Genomic DNA, 18,530 nt, shown 5'->3' with positions numbered 1-18,530 from the left:
GCACTGGTTTCAGCTCTCACATTAGAATGAAAATTTTTGATGGCTTTAAGATAAAGAGAAAAGGTGCTGAAAGAGAGTGACGTGCAGAGATGTGGAGAGTTGTAAGAGCAGCCATAAATATGGATCTGCAAATTGAAACTGAGATGAAAAGCTAGGACCAAATAAATTATATGAAGTCTTATGTGATCATAAGGCTCAAACTCAAGAAAACAGAATAGAAAGACAGAGAGAAAAGAATTGTTCAGTAATCTCAAAGAGCCTAATTCACATTTGGAAAGGACAGAAGGTAAGTTGGCAAAACAAAAGAATTGAGGTTTTTTTGCACGGGACACTGACATGCAAGTGTATAACACAAAGTATTAAGAAATGGAATGAACAGCTGATGTTTTGATGATCTTATACAATTTACTGCATTCACGAAAATACTGGCAGTGATAATAATACCCTGCATGCTGTACTGAATATTGAGGGTCAAAAATAGCTACACATAAGCAGTCATGAACAGATTAAATATATATGCCTTTTTATGTATTTATGTGGTTTCCATATTTCAAATGCAAGTTCTGCTTCATTCTATCCTATAATAAATGTAACACCATTAGTGCGACACAGAAAACAAACCAGAAAAAATCTCAGAGCAACAAATATAAAATATTCACTGCCTGGTTTGTAAGAGTCAAGTTCAAAACTGTGCCAGTTCCACATAATAAAAAATAGAGATCTGAATGCGGGTATTACTGATGAGGCTACCTTGCAAACCTGGCTGGGGGGCAAGTGTTCCCAGTATTTTTAAGTACATCTTTGCCCTTCTTTGCTCTCTAATACATTTTTCTGGCTATTGCAACACCCCTTGAAAATTGTGTTAAAAATACAGTTGTTATTATCTCATTGTAAAAGAAAAGAAAAGCCACATAGGTACAGTATTACTGAATCATCCTCAAGCAGAGGCCATGTCAGAGCTGAGCACTGAGAACACACACATGCAATGTTTCTGGAGCTGGAGCCCTACTAACAGCATGCAGTTCACTAAGCCACAATCGAGCCCAAGCCTCCCATGCAGAGAGTGGATTAAGAGCAATACTTAATGTCATCAGTGACCAGTATTGCAGAGGCTTTACATTCTAGAATTACAAGTTATAAATGTTACTGTGGTATTCACAGCATTATGGTTTGCTCATGTTGAGAATATCATGCATATCACAGCACTGCTGATTATCTGCAAATGGCAAAGGAACAGGTTTATCATCACAGCATGAACAGATACGTGTTGGCAGGAATGCTCTGGCTGACACTGAAAACATGATGGTGAACAACTTTAGAAAAAATAAAAAGTGTCTGAAAGGGTTAACATTTAGAAATGTGTTAAGAAATGGCTAACCTATGTGTTTTTCACAAATTCATAGACTTCTGAGAATCCTGGTTTCCTGAGGCAAATCCTGCAGGTATTGCACTCTTCAGCTGGAGATTTCAAACTCTATTTTGTAAGATTTCCATTCAGATAAATTCAACAGACACAAAATATCAACACTGCTGCAGACCTTCTGATGTGTGCCTGCTCCACTTATCTAGAGCCACAGCTGCACTCAGTATGGTTATAGATCTTGTTTATAACCCATGATGCTGAAGAACCCTCATCTTTAATTTATCCTACTGTGTGTATTTCAGTATACAGTGTCTGATATGGGTAATTATTCACTATTAGGATGAAAGTTGCAGTCCTGCTGCAGTATGTAGTACTGAAATTCTTCAGCAGAAATGGAGGAGTCAGATGATATATTATTCACTTCATAGACCATCACAGTTAATCAAGTGAATATATGTAAAGTCTGAGTCATTTTTAGACTTTCATAAACATGTATTATTCAGACTGAAAAGACCCTCTTACCTTCAGCACATTCTTGGAGAATAATGGGAGCTTGTAACCTGTTGTATATAGCTAATGTGTGTATTGGATTGCTTTGAATTAAAATGAATTATCAAGTATTTAATTTAATTTTTTAATTAAAAATAGCAACAGAAAAATATTGATCAGATATTGCAAACTTCCAGGCTCAACATGATTTACAGTGATGTCAAATCAAAAGAAGCAGAAAAATCTTTGGCAGGAAAAAAGTCTACTGGTTCAAAATGACCATCAGAATTTTCTTCAATTACTTTTCAACTCAAATTATCCATACTAGATCTCAGGTCAGAGTTTTTCAGCAAGACCTATCTATGAAGACTGTGATATGTTTGTAATGAGAAGTTATCACTTCAGGAATGATATTTGAATCGTAAAGAAAAAGAAACAAAGGCACAGATAATGTAGCCATATGGCCCCCTTTTTTTTCTCACTTGCTAGTGGAGATGACAGGATGGATTTAAAGGCTGGATTACCTTGTTGAAAAAAAAAAAAGGTACAAAGGGAATTCACTGATATTTGGAATCTCTGTAGCAAACCCCCCAATATTTACATGCTGAGGTACTTTAATTAAAATATTGGAGCAATTTTCCAATCCTTTTTCCCCCACTTCAAAACTAAAATAAAAAAGCCCTAAACCATCCCCAGGCTCACAGACACTGCTTTAGTTTCGTTATACCTCTGAATGTTAGGGATTTTCATTTTGTTAACTAGATTACTACCAGATTTGAGGAAATCTAAGGATTAGCTTTCCACAGACTCCAAAGTAAGCATTTTCTCCCTGTCATGTCAGACATAAAAGCACTTCTAACCAATATTTACAACTGATATGGATGCTACATCACTGAAGTGATCCAAGTTTCATGTTTGTGAGTCTCAGAAGTATTTTTTCAACCAAATAACCAAAGTGGACGTGTTAAAATTGAATGGACTCTAACCAGTTCATTTGTACCCACAGTACTGCAGAGCTGACCGATGTATCCAATGCCAAAGCCTGTGCTGTATAACTATCTTTTAAGCCAGAAGACTTTGCTGTTTCCAAGAATTCATCTGGACATATACACAAACAAATGCTAATATAGGGATCTAACTGTATGCTTGATCTTCATTTTATCTTATGTACCTATTGTTGTGGTGATGACTATTTTTCTTGGATTGTAATATTATCTATGAAGTTTTGATGAATGTCATGAGTTCCAGTTTCATTAGAGAACGTTCATTTTTTTCTACCTACTAAGTACACAAGCAGCATGGCCTGTCTCTTTTTGCATCACAGCTTCACTAGAGAAGTGAGCCACTGCTTTAGATCTATTCACAAGTCCTATTCCTGAAGTTGCAAATGTGATTGACATTTCAGATGCCGTATTTACGAGTCTTCCTTTACATTACATTTAGCACAGTTCATGCAAGCCATTACCCGAATACTTTCTGAGAAGGGCTCCTCTAGGGACTAGACTTATTAGTGAACTATGGAAGCATTTCCATAACCCTTGCTCCCACTGATTGGAGCACATTTATAGAGCTATTGACTCAAGTAATTTGACATTCACACAAAAAAGATTTGTTTGTTATCAAGAGGCACCAAATATTACAGTAGTAACTCTAGAAATTTACTAAGAGAATGATGGAGATGGGATTAGATTTTTTTTATGTTTTTCTATTTGCAATTCAATAAATTTTTGATGGTAAATTATTCTTAAAGGCAAAAGGAAAACACAGTTAAAATATAGTTGCAAAATAACACACATTCTACAGATTCTATTCTGGAATTCTAGTAATGAAGAGAATTTGTGATGATTTTGAGTAGATGGCATTGGATAGAGACAATTCATATTTTTATAAGGCAATATTAGACAAGCAAGCATAGTCTCCTGACATTTTCAAAAGAACAAGAAAAATAAAAAGATATCACTGAGATGTTGCTTTATCATATCTGCCATGAAAGTGAGGAGATGGGGCAGAAAAAGGCCAAAATATTAGTAACTCACAGAAAGACCCCAAATTAAAGTTTGTTTTTATAGAGCAGAGTCCTCTCAGAGTAGTTGTGTGCGGCACTGTGTGAGAGTGACTGTGAAGGTCTGCAGGGAGGACAGCCCCGCTGTTTGGTCTGGTAAGGTGGCTGCAGCCCACCCAGCTCAAGCTCTGCTGCCTGAGCCAAGGCCTGGACAGCTCCATGGAAATACACAACAAACAGTCTTCAGACACACCTGCACAAGCTGCAGAGATGGACAGAGACCTAGGAGGATCATACATGCAGGACTGTGAGCATTCCAGATCTTGTTCCTTTCTTAAACAGAAACCAAGTGCACCTAACAAGTGCCTAGAACTTTACAACTCTATTTCCTTAGAAAGACAACTTCCAAGTTAAGGAATTTGATTTAAGAAGATGAAAGCCCTCTATTTCAAATTGCAATCCAGGAGCACTGACAGATTTTTTAAACAATCGGGAAAGAGAAAGAGTCAGAAGGGACAGAGAGTCAGTGCACATCTCACTGCTCTGCCTCCCCTACATGACAGTCTGTCCTCTCACCCCACCCTCTCAGACTCTGCAGAATGGAAAGCAAATTACCAAGCATCACCCAAAAAACCTCAAGCCATTCCACCCAGAAACACCACTGTTTGGGCATAAGAGTTATAGTGAATCCAGCAGTCAGCAAGAGAGGAATCATCACTATAGCAGAAGAATCAGAACAAATGCAAACATCATCTATCACTTAGCTAAGCTTAAAGAGAATCAGCACACGATTTTCAATGAGGATACTGTACCTAACGAAACTGGATCTGGATTCACTGGACTCTGCTGTCTGGAATGACTACTGCTGCTGTTTCCGCCTTTTTTTAAATCCTCCGCATCACTGTACCGCCGTATCCAGTAATTCAGCTCCTCGCGGTCTGCTTCCTGACATCGCCGTAGGACAGTGAGAGATCGTCGGGTTTTTTCCACCATGTCCATTATACAGTTCAACAACTGTTCACAGCAGTGGATGGAGCACAGAAACAAAGAAGAAATTTTTGTTCACAGAGTGACATCATAATAAAGAAAACGTCAATGTGCTGAGTACATGGGTTTTAATAATGAAGGAGTCCCTCTCTGTTAACCTCAACTATAGCTGAAAAATTCTAGGCTTGTTTTAAGAATGACAATCCCTTCCTTTTTAACTGATGATCCTAAACTATACAGATAGGGACTTACAGGAAAAAGAGCAAAGACAAGGAGAAAAAAACTGAACAGGCTACAGCCCTGCCACTAGTACTACATGGCACTGGAGAGGACACAAGATGTGGTCCAGAACTGATGTCTACAAATTTTACAAGAGATAATAAATTCAGGAACAAATCCGAGCCCCAGATCCAGTGTTTATAGAGAAAGTCCATTCCTCTATTGGCAGACTGTAATAATTAGGATAATGCAGGAGACACTTATCAGCAAGGCCTGGTATGAACTATCTAATGGGGAACATCAAGCCCTCTGATTTAACAAGCAAAGCTTTCAAAACCTGTCATGGAATTCAGATAGGTTTTAAAATAAAAATTTTAAATTCCTATCTTGGAAGGCCTCTGTTCAGACAATTACACATAAATGGATATTTAGCCCTTACATGGTCAAGATGTTTCCACTCTTCTGCCCATTCTCTGTCTGTTAGCCTGTGATCAATCATTTCTTCTTGACGTGTGCCATGCAACCCTGCCAAAGAGGAGCAAATTATGTTTACAACATTGGAAGTCCTCTATGGGGGGGGAAAAAAAAACAGAAAAAAAAAGAGCCTATAGACAGAGCCATCATATATTACCTGTCCTAGCATCAGGAATGTCACCACAAAAAAAAAAAAACCAAAACAAACAAACAAAAAAAAAAAACTCAAAAAACCCTCAAAAAAACTTTGCTAAGTTCTCTTTAGTACTTTTCCTCACACAAGATGCTACTATTTTGTCCAATTTAATGTCTTCAATGCTGTAAGTTCTATACATTGCAAGATGACCTTTCAAAAATGGACATAACTCTTTCAGACTCTGCACAATTACTGTATACATAAATATAACATAATACAATATATAATTTTTCGTTTGCACTACTTGAAGTCAGCAAGGCAATTATTTGGTAACTCACTGCATATAATACTAGCTGTACTTCAGAGAGTTGAAAAAAATATTAGTATAAACGCAGTGTTATTTCACTAAATACAGTAATTACTACCATGTCAACAGAGCATCATTAAGGGTTCATCCCTCCACAGATGTTTAAACAACATGTGGTTAAAATGTAGCACATATATCAGAGCAGCTGACAACATGATACAACCAAGCCAGTATTTATTATCAACACTCAAGGGGAACCAACACTTGTTCTTTGCTTAGCCTCCTCTATACAGATGCTGAATATTTGTAAGTGTTGCTCTTCTAGTGAAGATTTGTTTTAAACAAGGAAGAACAGTAAGTGCAGATGTGAAACAAAATCCAAGAGTATCAGGCATTCCATTAAATCAAATTGTGCTGCATGGGGTGTGGCTGGTGCTTCTGCTGTTCACATCCTCCACCCATGTTTGTGTGGACATGTCACACACAAACCACTTTTTTGAAAGATAACAACTTTCTTCTGCTCTAAACTGAAATCAAGCTATTTTGATGTTGCTATCACCACAAATTTGACATTAGAAGAAAAATAAAAGGCTCTACCTATCCTTGCCCGCCATACACCTGAGTGCCCATGCCATCCATATAGCTTTGAAAACACAGGTTCCTTCCATTTCTGTCCCTCTTTCTTAGAGACACAATTCAATCCACTTTTACAAGTACAGATCTGAAATAAGGCCATTAGAAGCAGCTGGATGAACAAACACCCATAAAGGCTACACCTGAACTGCAGATAAAAAAGTCCTGTTCACAAAATAAAGTTACAAGGGAAACAGAAATCTAAAAAAACAATGCAGAAAATCAACGTGCCTTACCCATAGGTCTGTTTCTGTCCCTGAGGTCCCTGTGGTTGGGGTGTCTGTATGAGTCCCTGTAGTGGTGGGCAATGGCCATATCATCCAAACGATAATGTTGAGGTGGAGGTGGGGTGGGATGAGGCAGACCATTGGGCTGATAAGATAAGCCATTATTTGGACTGTACCGCTGGCCTGGGCTAATAGTGCAGGGCCGCTTGCTTGGATGCTCTGAGTGCAAAGGCTCTCTGTCAAAGCCGTTTTCTTTGGTTCTGAAAAACAAAGCAAAGGAACTTTAATTCACTTAGTGAATAGAGGACGGGAACATGCACCCCCACCTACACACGCAGCTTCAGGAACTAAAGATTGTTCTTCAATTTGCTCCAAATGTGTGGTGTTGCAGAACATTTCATAACACTGCTGAATCAAAACATGCAAAGGACTCATTCACCTTGTCTAACCATCCCTGTAACTTGAGAAATACCATCAGGGTGACCTTCTGACAGAGCCACCTAATGAGGGGCTGGAGAGCAAGCAGCCTTTGCTGAGATCACAGACTGATGGCGTAGATACATATGCAATTGCAGAGGTGAAACCATCAACTGATACATGAAACTAGGGACCAAGAAATTCCAATATACAGTAGTGCTACAGCTTATAGTGATTAGGAGAAACCTGCCATTCAAGAAATGGCTTTGTTTTCAAGAGGATACTGTAGTGAATGTCAGCGTGCTGAAGCCCAGCATACCATGAGCTCTCATCAAGATCAATGTCACACAGAGACTTTCGGGAAGAATTGACTCTAAATTATGAGAAATGCATCCTTCAGAGATTTTTGCACCATCTGGGCAAAGGTGCTGTGACTATCATTAATTTTGCTGGAAGATGTGGCTAGACTCAAGTCGTCAGTAATGTTCAGGACTTCCCACTCCATTACTCTTAGACAGGGGCTTTATGCTCAGGTGACTTGGAAGAGCTACTGAGGAGAAGGACAGGGGTTTTTTTATGTTCTAGTTACTCTTTAATTAAATTCATAATCAGCTATTTCCAAAGAACTCTCTACTTGACACCTCTGCCTGAGAACCTTAAACTCACCCCCAACTAATTCTCCATTAAAATTGTATTTTAAAAAAACTCATAAACAAACAAACAAAAAAGTAAAAAATAAAAAAAAAGAAAGGAAAAACAAACAAAAAACCCCCAAACAAACAAGCAAAAAAAAAAAACCGAAAAACCGCCCTACAGTTACTTCAACAGGTTCACAACCCTTTTGGGGAAGTTTCATTTCACTGAAATGTTTGGGGTTTTTTAAACCACATGAATAAAGAAAACCTACAAAATATTAGTTTTGATCAGAAAGTTTATTATATATAAATATTGCAAACTGAGGTTTCATTCCTCCCTCCATAAGCTGCTGTTATATTCCAGCTTCTTTATAAAAGAATTTTATCCTCTGGAATAAAGGGATGGAATAATGTATCATTCCTAGTGATAACACAATTTTTTTACACTGACAGAAAGGTAAATTTGACCAAATTTTCTTGTTTGCCTATTGTTAAAACCAACTGCTCTACAACAAACCTTCCCCCAGAAACCAATCAACTACCCCTGAGGGACCGTCTGTGGGGAAACAGTGTATTGTCACCTCTCAACAGGTTCCCATTTAAGGCCAATGAGAGGAAGGATGAAACCAAATCATTGCCAATATCCTCTGAGAGAGAGAATCAAACTAAGATCTTGTAACTAGCAGCAGGAAATTAAAAGATGGGCTGCATTGTTTTCAGAAGAAGTGAAGCAATTTCTCAGAGACCTCACCAAAATTACTAATGCCAGAGAAGCTGCAGGTATATATATATATATATTTTACTAAACTGTAATGTGGCAAAAAGGGAAGAATCTTTCCCCAGCACAGCAGGACATCTGTTCTCATTTGGGCAGATATAAAAGACATACTTTGCTAAAGCGGAGCATGTACCTTGTTCCAAAAGAAATGCAGCATGGCTGTGAAAACACCTAACCAAGAAAACCTGAGGTCCATCATATATTTTTATTAGTTTTGGCACGATGTACCTGCTTGCAATAACTCCCAATGGGTGGTGATGTTTCTGACAGCTCTTCAAGACAAGTTTGCATTTAGTGGCTTGTGTGTGTTTTCTTTGCACATATTTACTTAAAGTCAGTGTGCCAATCTTCCAGTTGACAAAATACTATGTAAGCAAAAGAAATTGACTTTTCTGTCTGTACAAGGCAAACTAATAACTCACATAGGTCTTTTAGTACCACAATTAGAACGTTCTCTGACTTAAATGGGTAAAAGTCAGAAACAGCAAACAATTAAATAACTCATTGACTTGGTCACTGAAATAAAACTGGGACAAGTGGGAATCCAGTTTTCCTTTTCTGCACTACAGCTTGATGTTAAAGTCATATATTTTCATACAAATGTATATATTTGCGCCTAATATACAGGTATTTCTGTGTTTTTTAAGACTGCTTTGTACTTAATTACCTTAACTGGAATGCACTACTTTAGCTTGGAAAACACACCAGCATATTCACTGAATTCTGACTAACATAGAAACTAGCATGACTCTTGAAAACATATTTAGTGAAATTATATTTTTGCTATGTCTTTTCTGGGCATAAAAATTTAATTCTACAATTTGTTGTTATATTTTCTGCACTGACCAAATAAACAGCTTACCATAATACCAGAATGAGACTGTACATAAACTCATTTTTTGTTTCTGAGCACATAAAAATATATAAAAAGGTAACAACTTAGAAAACCTCATCAGAACAGGAACTGCTGCCAAATTTACTATATATGAATAGAGTGATAAAAGATGAGGTACTGAAGAGTGCCATAATTCAGATGCTCTGAATTTGACCTACTAGTCTGCTTCTGATCTCAGTCCTACTCATTCTTTTAGGTTTCACCCCCTTGGGGCAACAGCATTTTCCCAGGTGCCGGAGGAAGCACTCCTGTTTCCCAGTAACTGGCACACCCATGTGAATAGTAGTTCCAAATATAACACCATCACAATTTTAATCTGCTTTCATCTGATTTTGCAAAGTAACCAGAAGCTGTAGAGTGGAAATAACAGTGAATGCGTAGGAAACATAACTGGAACTTTTTTCCTTACTCTTTTGGCCACCTTTTTCCTTGATGTGCCTATAAATCAACAGTGTTGTTTGGAAAATTGCTAATATGACAAAGATGGAGTCCTTCAACTATAAACACACAAGGGGGGTCATTTTACTTAAAGCCATGATTTACTTAGATTAAAGACAGCAGAATAGACACTACTTTTTAACCTGTATGCATTTAATGGAATTTATGTTTGTTTTCAGTTGTGATTTCAGTTTTAAATTATGTAATTTATGGATAATTTCCTGGGTAGAAAATCTGACCATGCAAAATTGCCTTGGCTAGAAAATTGGGTTTAACCTGATCAGGAGTATTACACAAATTTCAAAGAACACTAAAGCCAGCTTACAAGAAGGAGACAAAGCTGTTCATCTACTATTTGTGCAAGATGCTTTGATTTAAACTGACTTCCACCAATAAAGGGTTGATGAATCAAACAAATGATAATGTTTTGCAGGAATAAAGTATCTGTTTATAATACTGTGTTACAGAAAAAAATTACTTTTCTGCCTTGCTAACAATTCATATTACAAAAATTCTTTTAAAATTCCTCATAATTACACATGGCATACAAGGAGCACAGATGTAAGAGCTGTGAGCATCCTTCACCTTACTGAGATACTGAGGAGCCTCTTCAAATAAGATTTACTAACAGTATTATTATTAAAGTTTATCTCTGTGCCCAGGTACCTTCGACACCTATTTCATGTCATTGGTTCCAAGTGTACTGCAACCACAGCAGCACTTTCTTAAGTCACAACACAATCATAGCCACTTTTGTTTTCTTCTCACTCAAAATAATGCTATTCTAGCAGAAATTTTTGTTATCCTATATCCACTTAGTAGAGAACAGTCATAAATGTAGAGTCACTACATGGCATGCTCACATGCCATCAGCCTTTTCCAGCAAGCTCAAAGGATGAGTAATTAGCAAAGTTTTTTGTTGTTAATGTATTTAAAATCATGTGATTTATAATTAAGCATTCATTCACCAAAATAAAAACTCACTGTGGTCCAAGATCCTTTGCTTTACTACAGTAGACTGTAAACTCTAAAACTTGTAAACAAAACACAGTGAACACTTTGTTCATGACATGTCATGAACAAATTACCAAAATGTGTTGTCTCCTCAGGTGTCAGTTTTCCTCTCTTGCAGTGACTGATGGTTCCCAGTGTTATTACAGAAACAGATTGATCTTTTTAATGAGCTAGTTTAATAGACTCCAAAATCTCACCGTGGCTGCTCATCCGTGTCAGACCATATGCACCAAGAAAACATTCAGTAAAACACAAAGCTTGGCTGTCAGATTGCTCTATAAAACCTCACATACAGTAACTTGAATATGCAGATAAATAACAAGAATTGGAAAATGGATATGCAAAAAAGGTTCTGAGATTATAAGCAGAATAAAAAAATACTGTATGTGGGTTTTCTTCAACAAAAAATCATGAGGCAGCTGTGGTTACATGTAACACTTGTTCCACCTTCTTTGCCTAATCCTCTACTGTACTCTTCCTCTAATGGAATTAATGGTATGCAGTTACCCATGCCCAAATGAAAAATATAAATGTGTATGTATATATATGTAACATATACATTATATACAATACATGCCTGTGTATAACTATATATCTATACATATATACCATATACCTTGGGAAGTGAAAAAGATACCACAGTTTACTCCACTAAGACACACATCTGCAATCAAAATTATTCCAGCTGCACTTAGTTCTCCTGGAAAGAGATGGTCTTTGAGAATTTTTTTTCATTTACTAGCCATGGAGTCACAGTAAACCCTTCCCTTAAAGTATGTCTGCTATCTTCTGCTGAATTTTTATTAGTATATTTGAAAATTACTTATATTTCTAAACAAAAGGTGTATATATATTTCCAGATGTTTCCTCATGCTCCTCTGTAAACAATTAAAATAATTAATAGTGTAATGAGTATAAAGCCAGCCAAGTATTTGGTTTCAAACCTCATTCAGTCTAGGCATGTTCAGCCTCTGAGGACAGCTTTTTGTGGTTGATTTACTTACATTAACCAAATTAAAAGGTATGCAGACTCCAATTCCGTAAATTTAAGAATCTTTCCAAGAGCATCTTGTTCTTTTTACTAAATCTGTTGCACAAATGTTCTTGAGTGCACAAGACAACTCCACTAAACTTGGCTCAGCCAACACTACCACATATTTTTTCTGTATAGCTTTTATTATAGTCATAGACAATGGAGACGTAGATGTGACTAACCAGGGACAGGGTTGCTTGACACTGAACAAAAGCAACTTATTTTTTAAGCTCAAGGTAACATTCCAATGAGCGCACTGGGCAGTCTCTTTTTCATGTGAGCCTTTTTCACTACAGCAAACAGTTGCAGGGTCAAAAAGAAAGGATGGGTTTTTTTGAAACACCACTTCCCCAGAACTAAGGAGCTGAATTTCAGGCTGCAACTGACAGAAGTTGCTGCACCTTGCAGTGTGCAGGCCAGTGGGACAGCCCATGCTACATCCTCCCTGGACCCTGGGAATTCAAACACAGGCTCTTACCCACAACAATGGAAGATAAACTGTCCACCCCTTACCCCAAAAGCTGCATTGCTCCCCAATTGTTCACAGCCTAAGAGAGACTTCAGTTGTGAAGCCAAAGGCACTTGAATTTCAAGCAAAGACTCAGGAATTTTAAGAGCACCTATGTATTTTAACTAAAAGGAAATGCTGAGAAGAAAATTCATAAACCATACACAAATATCTCTAGGTCTGGGCCTCAGTTTTAACTAAAAGATGAAGGCTGACTTTAAAATCCAATATTCTCCTGATCTGCTGGTCCTTTTATGTGCTAATCTTATGGCCTTTTTGTAATGGAAAGACCCTGTATTGGTTTTATAACAAAGTTCTTGTCCTAGTTTCTACCTGTGTCACCCATCTTCTCCCTCACAAGCAGGACTGAAGATAACACAGGTGAGACAGTACTTACTACAAAATAACCAAAATTCAACACTGTCAAACAGGGTCTCAAAGAGAGGGAGCATTATTCCAAATGCAAAGGAAAGACTTTATTTTACATTTTTCCTTTGTGGCCTTATGGGAAATATGAGTAATACTCTTCTCCACAAACAGGAAAGAAAAGAGTGAGTGAGTCGGGAAAGCACATCCCACTTATTGTCTGTATTCTGTCAAGCAATACCTCACTGGCTTATGAGATAATTTCATGTGTGTCTATCTCCTTAGAGGAAAAATGTTGTGTCTGCTACTGAACTGGAGTACAGCATGCTGACATTAAAGCCATTCACAAGGTATTAAGAGGCCTTTTTAACAGATGTTTTGCTACACTACTCTGCAAAGATTGAGAATATACAGAACTACCCCAAGCTACTAGATTTCAGCTTTGGAAAAATTATTTCATTGTACATAGTAAGACAATACGCGTATAATGTCCAAAAAGTAATCATCTTTGTCTTTCTGAGGTGCAGAAACATGCTTGTATTAACCCCAATAGCTCCTTCAGTTTGGTCTAGTTGTCTGGAAAAACTGGTGGAAAGAACGTAGCTACATATAAAAGGAGCTTTTCTGCTTATACCTTAATTTTCTTGCTAGTTCATTGTGATTTTTCTGAAACACAATCTCAGGAAAACTAATTTCAAATACTGTCACATCTTTTTCTATCTAATGGCTATGTGATTTTAGATTTTACTGTTCACTTCTGGCTATGAGAATTCTAAAGTTTTATTGTGAGCTTTCAGACTGTTTTCTGTTTATTTTTGTGCCATTCAAGCCTGTTCCAACACAAAAATGTCACCTGTAAAAAGTTATGAGGCTTCTTGACTTTGCAAATCATCTTTTTCATTTAAAAGATAACTAGGATACTTGCATACCTCAGGCATACAGGTAGTGGTATGTGGCAGAAAAGTATAATAAAAGTTTTCCACACTATAAAACCCATGGCAAACAAATCAATGAAAAATACAATACCTGAGTTTCCCAAAGGTAAAATGTAAATGCCAGTTGAATTTCTAATATTAGCATAGGAAGGCAGTTAAAAGTAAATAACCACAAGAGTAATTCCCTTGTAACACTAAGCAAAGAACTTTATTCCAAAAAATAAAAACTGTTCCATACCCCTAAAGCCACTGTACTTCACACACATTCATTCGCTTGTCCCATTTCTGCATGGACTCTCCTCAACTCAACAACAAAACAGATTGCAGTGAACATTTCTCCTCTTTGAAAGAAATACCCTTATGCATATTCTATGTATGGATATGGAAATATGGCACAACAGAAGGAGTCAAAGCCCTGAGTGTGCTCTGGGGTTTGCCCTGTACTTCCCAATATAAGTGCCTAGCGACTCTCCTCACATTTAATGTTGAGTTCAACAAAACGTCAAATGCAAAGGACTTGCATATGGAGCTGGCGTGATCTGCTGCTTGGCACTACATGACTGAAATACTGTGCACAAAGTAATACAGTACTGGCTGACCATTACTTCTGTGTGGATACAACCACAGCGTGTCCTGAGGTGACTGAATCAGTGAGTGCCTGTATTATATTTATATACTCAGGAATATATATGTGTATGCAGCTCTCTCTATATATACACATGTATGTAGGTATGTGTATGCAGACATGCATAAGCATGACCTGTTATGAAAGGGCATGGGGAATGATTTTAAGCTAATAAGAGAGTAGATTCAGACTAGGAAGAAATTTTTAATATGGAATGTGGTGAAACACTGGTTTTCCAGAGATGTGGTGGATGCACCACTTATGGTCAGGTTGGATGTGAAGGACCTGCACCCAGGGAACACCACCCAAGTATCTCCCCAGCACCCACCCTCATGCTGCCCCTGTGCTGGGGGAGCTCAGCACCACATTGTGGGCAGGACAGGACAGGTGTGGTGCTGCTCACCTGTCTGGAGTTCGCCTCTTCCCGTTTTCGTTCACATCGAGAAGCAGCTCTGAGGAGTCAACAGGTGAGGTGGTGCTGGCATCCAGAAGCAGCTGTTCGTGCTGGGCGAGGTACTGGGCTGGGTTCTGCTTGGCTAGCCTTGCACAGTGCAGCAGCTCCCGCTGCAGCAGGGGCAGATTGGCCTGCAAGAGAGCAGCACGAGTTAAGAGGGCAGCTTGCAAGCAGTTTCAACAGAGATGAAGGAGAAAAATTAGAAAACAGAGCAAAGCCTGTCTTGAGTTGAAACTGTTGCCATCATTCCCAGCTAGGTTTGTGGTTAGCTGCCGGAAAGCAGGCAGCCTCCAAAAGTGGCTATAGCTGTACTAAATATGCATAGAAGGATGGGAGCTTCCCAAAAATGTAACAGAAAACAGTAAATGCTGTGAGAAAACCAGGTCTGAGTGCCACATCTTTAAAGAGGGAAAAAGTATTGTTTTGGCTGACTTCTGCTTTCTAACTGTCTAAAATCTGATCTCCTATGGAGCAGCTGTTTCCAACAAGTGACAATCCTTTGTTTCCCATTCAGACTGCAGTTAGTACTTGGAAAATGTCTGAAACCAGGGGATCTGCAACTCTATGAGCTGCCTCAGTCACCATTCTTTGAGGGCCTTGGGGAGAACAGGATTGAGAATAGGATTGCCCTCAGCCTTCCCATTACACTTGCAGTTGCACATTAAGATAAAGATTACAACAAAATCTCACGTTCCAGAGCTTCAGTTAATCACCCAGAGGGCTACAAGCCTCCTCCTAGCCAGATGTAGCTTGAAGGATTTCTGACTGTTCTTTCATGGCCCACTGGGACTTGGGTCATGGCCTGGAGATTACCAGGACTCAGACAAAGAGAACTGAAATGCTGGTTGATCACTGGGCAGCACATTTTGCCTATCTACTGAGGTCATACTTAGTCATACGTTTTGCCAGAGCAGGTGGAACCATATGTCCCTTCCCTCTGCAGAGATAGTTACACATCTTGAGAAACCTCTTCCTTTCTTTGCAGCACATGCCAACATAGATACTAAGAAAGGCCACTCATTTTTCCCTAATTATTTTTTGTACCGTAAAGGGATGTGCCTTGGCATCTCTTGTTCCATCACTATTGCACGATGATTTTTTAACTCAGAATTTTCAAGTATTGGATTAAATTTCATGACCTTTAATAACTAAAGATAAGACAAAGAACTTCAGGAGCTTCCTTCGCTTTTGAAATAACTCTCACTTTGAAAAAATCCAAACAAACAAAACCAAAAAAACTCTTATTTTTTAAGCAGGAAAATACTTCTGAAGTCAAAAAAGGTCTAAAAGTAATGTGCATGGAACCAAACAAAAAACAGATGGTCTGAAAAGTTTTGAGCTCAGGATCTTGGTAAATTACTTTGTTAGCATTATAACAATGACAACTGCTTCAGCACCTGTTGTTACCATAAAAGCAGAACCACTGTGCCACAAAAAATGCCAGAATAGTCAGTACATATGAAACTTTTAATAGTGGTGAAAAAACTAGAAATTGTTATCAGTTATTCCTATGATGAAAAGACAGTTGGTTGTGGAATATGGAGGTCTTTTCAGACCTGCACAGAATGCAAATATTCTGTGAAAGAACCAAATATCTATTTTCTTTCAGTTATCAGAGAGATGGACTGACTGTGTTGTGAGTAGTGTTTTTCACTTGTTTTAATTTCACTGTTTCTTTAAAAAGCTCAAAAGCTCACACAGAATACAAGTCAAGACACCCTACTACTTCAATTGCCTTGCGTGGCAGAAAAGAGTTGGAAAAGTTCACGTATATTTACAAATACATATCTGGAAGAAATAAAAGAATCAGATCTAGAATTTGACTAGTGGTACATTACTAAAAGATGTATTACATCTCAGCAGGACTGAGATGTGAGGTAGAAATGTGAAGGCCCTACTTAGGAGGTGAGTAATGAAGGAAGAAACAACATATTTGCGTTCCTTTTCCACTATCACAAACAAAAAAGGGCCTTTTTAATGCATAGATGCTCCTAGAGACAACCAAATTTTGACCTGTTCAGCAAAAACTGTGATTTATTTTTCTTGTTTACCTTCTCCTAAAGAAATGTTCATTCTTGCCCTTTAACCGTAAACATGAACATTGGCAGATAAATTTATCTAAATAGATTGAACAGATTTTCTTTGCACAGAATAGGCAGCTTCTAATATGTTTATTAAAAGCAGATACATTCAGTTGGTTAATTTTTTAGAAGTTAGTAAAGAAAACTATGATTGGCATGTCTTATAATTTGTAATAGCACAATGTAATGTTTGGACAAATACATAACTCGAAGACAAGAAAAGTAGTATTTAAAAATTTATAGTTCAGCTCAAGTATTTTCAACCTGCTCAAAACATTATTCTAAACAATCTTTATCAAACCATATATTAATAAATAATTTGTTTGTTGGGAGAAGATTAATCAGGACCTGTCTATAGGTAGGTCAAGTGTGCAGACTGCTTCTGTTCCCTATTGCCCTGATACACAAGAACTAATTTTTGGGAAGATAACAAGAACTAATTTTGACTGCAGAATGAAACATCAATATTCTCCCTATTGCAACTTGAATGTACTCATAGAGACTCTGAGACCAACATGGCCTTGGACACAGAGGATTGTGCAGAGGTTCTGCTCTGATAGCAAAGGCAGCTCTCTACACCTGCAGCAGCCCATTGCCGCTGATGCAGATGTAGACAGACTTCTGTACCTCTGCATGTGAGAGATACAAACCAGTTCTCAACCAGAAAAACTCTGACTGCAAACAAACATGGCCTTACTGACTTCCACCACCCTAAATTGTCACACTTCAGTGTCTGAAACATGCTCCACTTCTGTTTTGGATTGGGCTTTATATTCTTCAAGATTTAGGTGGACTCATAGCCTCTTCCATCAGCAACAGAAACATTTTGAGTCTTATAATTTAAATTGAAAAGGCTTCATTAGAACATAGTATAAAATTAAGTTTTGAAGTTTTTATAATTGCAAGTTTAAATAAATTATTACAGATGTATTAAAAAATAAAGATTTAAATTAAGACAAATTTGTTCAGAGAGCCTGGGTAACTCAAATCAAATTTATACTGATGCTTAAAACAAATATGCATAGAACATCTATTGAAAAACAGTGTTGGCAGTACTCAACATGAACACCATGTACCACTTAAATTTAAGAGATTAAATGCTGCTTGATATTAATATAGAAAATATGCACCAAAAGGCCAGTGAAGGTTTCTGCAGTTGAATGATCTGATTTTCCTGTGAACCAGAACTGGTAGAAAGATAAGCAATTCAATGTCTATTTATTATCTGTAATAGATCAGCGCTCCCTGGCGAGAGGCACTGCACAAACACATGGTGAAGAGTAGCTTCTTTCCCAGAATTTTTATTACAGAAACACAAATATTGGCTTCTGTCTGCAACGTAGCGTTTGGTAGACCTAGCAATCTGTAGTGGATCTAGACCAGACAGGATATACAATGTGTGAAAGGTTTCAAGAAGGTTTGAGTGACTTGCCTATAATCAGGTAACAGAGAGTCAAAGCTGGGAACAGAAAATAGGTCTGGCTTCAGGACAAGTCTTTGGGACAGAAGAGACT

The 18,530-nt window shown here is 37.8% G+C and overlaps 1 protein-coding gene across 6 annotated transcripts in view; it reads right to left on the bottom strand.

The window, feature by feature from the left end:
- Positions 1-18,530, bottom strand: part of RUNX1T1 (RUNX1 partner transcriptional co-repressor 1) — a 115,421-nt gene that overhangs the window by 23,103 nt on the left and 73,788 nt on the right. For all 6 annotated transcript variants that reach the window (XM_064706520.1, XM_064706521.1, XM_064706524.1 and 3 more), the window contains 4 exons: positions 14,885-15,066; positions 6,847-7,097; positions 5,500-5,585; positions 4,667-4,868 (listed from right to left, as the gene is read on the bottom strand). In XM_064706520.1, coding sequence (XP_064562590.1) covers positions 4,667-4,868; positions 5,500-5,585; positions 6,847-7,097; positions 14,885-15,066 — 721 coding nt within the window. The remainder of the gene's footprint in view (positions 1-4,666; positions 4,869-5,499; positions 5,586-6,846; positions 7,098-14,884; positions 15,067-18,530) is intronic.

The sequence above is a fragment of the Zonotrichia leucophrys genome, chromosome 2 (assembly GCF_028769735.1).
Source record: "Zonotrichia leucophrys gambelii isolate GWCS_2022_RI chromosome 2, RI_Zleu_2.0, whole genome shotgun sequence".
In the NCBI taxonomy this organism is placed as follows: domain Eukaryota; kingdom Metazoa; phylum Chordata; class Aves; order Passeriformes; family Passerellidae; genus Zonotrichia; species Zonotrichia leucophrys.
Note: the sequence above shows the minus strand (reverse complement) of the source record. Positions and strands in the feature narration are given on the sequence as shown.